This window comes from Lycium ferocissimum, chromosome 11, assembly GCF_029784015.1.
Source record: "Lycium ferocissimum isolate CSIRO_LF1 chromosome 11, AGI_CSIRO_Lferr_CH_V1, whole genome shotgun sequence".
In the NCBI taxonomy this organism is placed as follows: domain Eukaryota; kingdom Viridiplantae; phylum Streptophyta; class Magnoliopsida; order Solanales; family Solanaceae; genus Lycium; species Lycium ferocissimum.
In genome coordinates this window covers 28,341,993-28,345,095 of record NC_081352.1, presented here as the reverse complement: position 1 = coordinate 28,345,095, position 3,103 = coordinate 28,341,993, and the positions used below count along the sequence as shown (strand labels likewise).

Here is a 3,103-nt window from a genome sequence, read left to right as displayed (position 1 = left end):
ATATAAAAAAAAAATATATTGCTTGGTAATTCTACACAATTGAAGACATATCAACAATACTTGTCATGAAGTTTGCCCTAAAGAAAATCTCCCTGTAGTATAGGACTACAAGTCCCTTTTCACAGTGAATTACTTTTAAAAATAGCAAGAATCACCAAAGCACTTTTCTGCTAAAGTCTAGGGTCACCAGTTCTTTAGAGGAGACGTGACCAACATGGGAAAAATAAACAAGCAACTCTAAGTGAATTTGTAATTTTCCTTAGCAAACTGTAAACCGAAATAGCCGCAATGGTGATAATAACATTTTACCATGCAAATCATCACCATTAAAGACATGTGAAAACTGATTATTATCAAAGTCCAGAGACATACTGAAACTTCACATGATACCTTTTAATTAAGAAAAATAAGTATCCTGCAAAGCCAAGTCAGACGCATGATTGGCTTTTCATGAGATAGCAATTGCTGTCTCTTTTCACGGGGCTACAGAAGCAAAACAAAATTGCAACGACACTGCTAGTCTTTTGATAATGACTATTTTCTTTCATCCATATTATTTAAGAAAGAATTACGTAGACTAGGAGCGGATCAAGCCCTAGGCTCTGATACCAATATAAAAATAGATCGTGAGGCGAGAACAATCGCCTACCTATTAACAACGCAGCAGAAGAATCATTGAACTCACCACCGAAAAAGTTACCCCAAGTCGAACTTCAATTCACTAGGAAACGAAGTTTAATCCACAAACTTTGATGTCTTTTCTCTTAGTGTGTTTTTGTGTTTGTTGGGAGAATCTTAGATATCAATGTGTCCATTGAATAAGAAGAAGATAATTTATGTAAAGAGGAAGTTTTTCTACAGAGAAGTTAACGTGAACTTCCTGTCAACTGTTCCCAAGCCTATTTTCTATATTAATAAGCAACAGTTTTATATTTTAGAGGAAAATAACTGCCCTATTAACTTTCCTCATCTTTATCTCCTCTAGATGGGTCGGGTCAGTCCACATGGGCGACCCACGACCCAATATCCAACAGGTTCAAAGGCAATCCGGATTTGAGTTATTCTCCATTTTGAGTGTAAATCAGTGTATTATTGTATTTTTTTTACCAGATTTTCTAATTGTATTGCTTAGATCTGGCCGTATTTGAGTGCATTCTCCATTTTGAGTGTCAATATAGTGTATTTCTATATTTTCACAGAATTCTCTAATTGTATTTTTCAGATCTGGCCGGCTCAAAAATGAAAGCAAATTGAAACAACTAAATGACTCATTTTTTGGGAAAGTTGCACTAAAAATGCACCAGGGGGCATAAGTTTCAACCTTCCGGCGGTTCGTTTAGGTGTAATCTCCGAGGCATTAAAAATGCTCTTCGGGTTCCAATGTACTAAAAACACACTAGGGGGCTTATGTATCGTTTCCGATAAAAACGTCTCACCTCACGCTCACCCTTCTAAAACACTGGTATCAATATATTTTAGGATCTAATAAATGCAAGTCATATGCACTTAAACTCTGTACACAGTTAATTGAACAAACGTATAGTTAGTCGATCGACATGTATAAACATAACAATATGTACATTCGATTTTGTCAACAAGTTACAAGATAAAAAATCACAAGTACTACTAAAAAAGCTTACTTGCAAATTCATCTAGCTGTTCTTTTTTACATGAAGAATAAGAATCAGAAAGATCCCTTAATTCAGACAAACTCCTTCCTAACATCAAAGCTAATTTCATTTCAAACACTTCCCCATTTTCCCTTTTCTCAACATCTTTTTCCATCAAAGTTGATTCAATTGATTCTTTCATGTACTTGAAGAAACCTGCATTGCTCCTATACATCTCAAATATCATTCCAACTTGTCCACCATGTTGAATTGTGTTGACGACGCTCGCTAACGCCCCAGGCCCCACGCCAATCACGGCTGCCCAAGAAGAGAAATAAGAACATCCCACAAAAGCAGAACCAATAGCTGCTAATCCTGTTAGTAAAGGACCTGAAATAGCTAAAATCTTGTTCAATTTCAAGGCCTTTTTCCCTAGCCTAATATACTCTTCTTGGTCTTTTTCCTTCAAGATTTTTGTTACGTGTCTCATTTCCTCCTCCAATTTCTCGTTCCAACCATTCCAATCGTCGCGATTTTCACTGACCCTTTTGGAATTACTTCGTCGTTGTTGAGGCCACCATACAGCAGGCTCAATTTTAGAAGGGAATTTATCGAGCATTGTACCGAGAAGTGGAAGTGGATAGGCTTTGTCAAGAGCCAAAACCTTTTCCATAGCTATATTGACATCAATAGTAGTCACAGGGTGACCGATTGATAAAGTTGTGTCGATTTGGTGTAGGAGATTTTGGAACAATCTTGCAGCGTTTCGTTGTTCTTCAGCTAGTTGGGACGGTTGTAATTGATTCATGATCACTAATAATCCAGTGGCAGCCAAGTACATTAAAGTGGAACACAAATTTAGTCCCAAAAATGGACTAGAACTAGTAGCTACAATTGCAGTAATTGTAGCAGCTACTAATGTTATGCTATTAATTGAATTCAAAAGCATAGTGTTCCATTGGCTCCTTTGTTCACCAATATTCTTGTGCATCTCCACTCGATCTGCAACCGCCTCCTTTATCGCGTAAATCTTCATTATAATTACCGGATCAGGGCTAATATTATTATTCACATGATCATTTTTTGTTGAAGGGCTAATAAGTTGTTGCTCGATTCGATTTGTATAACAACCATTTATAAAGTCTTGATGTTCTTGCATTGATCTTCCTTTTTGGCAAGATGATGATGAGTAAAAAATGGTGGATGAATTCAAGAAACTTGATGATTGAAGGGTTGCCATTGTTTTGGAATGGAAGGTGAAATTGAAGAATTCTTAAAATGAAATTGACTCTATTTATAGTGATTTTTGAAATTTGTTGGGAAGTTTTTTGAGTTGTAATCTGTTTGTGATGATGAGAAAAGAGGGTGAGGAAATGAGGTGTATATATATATATATATATATATATATATATATATATATATATATATATATCAGTTGATGGTGGAACTGAGGTTGACTATTAGAAGGGAATTGTTGAACTTTTGACAAATTA

General features: G+C 35.8%; 1 protein-coding gene across 1 annotated transcript; it reads right to left on the bottom strand.

The window, feature by feature from the left end:
- Positions 1-1,626: 1,626 nt before the first annotated feature.
- On the bottom strand, positions 1,627-2,850 carry LOC132038197 (probable F-box protein At4g22030). Its single transcript, XM_059428906.1, has one exon. The coding sequence runs from the start codon at positions 2,848-2,850 to the stop codon at positions 1,627-1,629; it is 1,224 nt and encodes a 407-aa protein (XP_059284889.1).
- Positions 2,851-3,103: the final 253 nt, after the last annotated feature.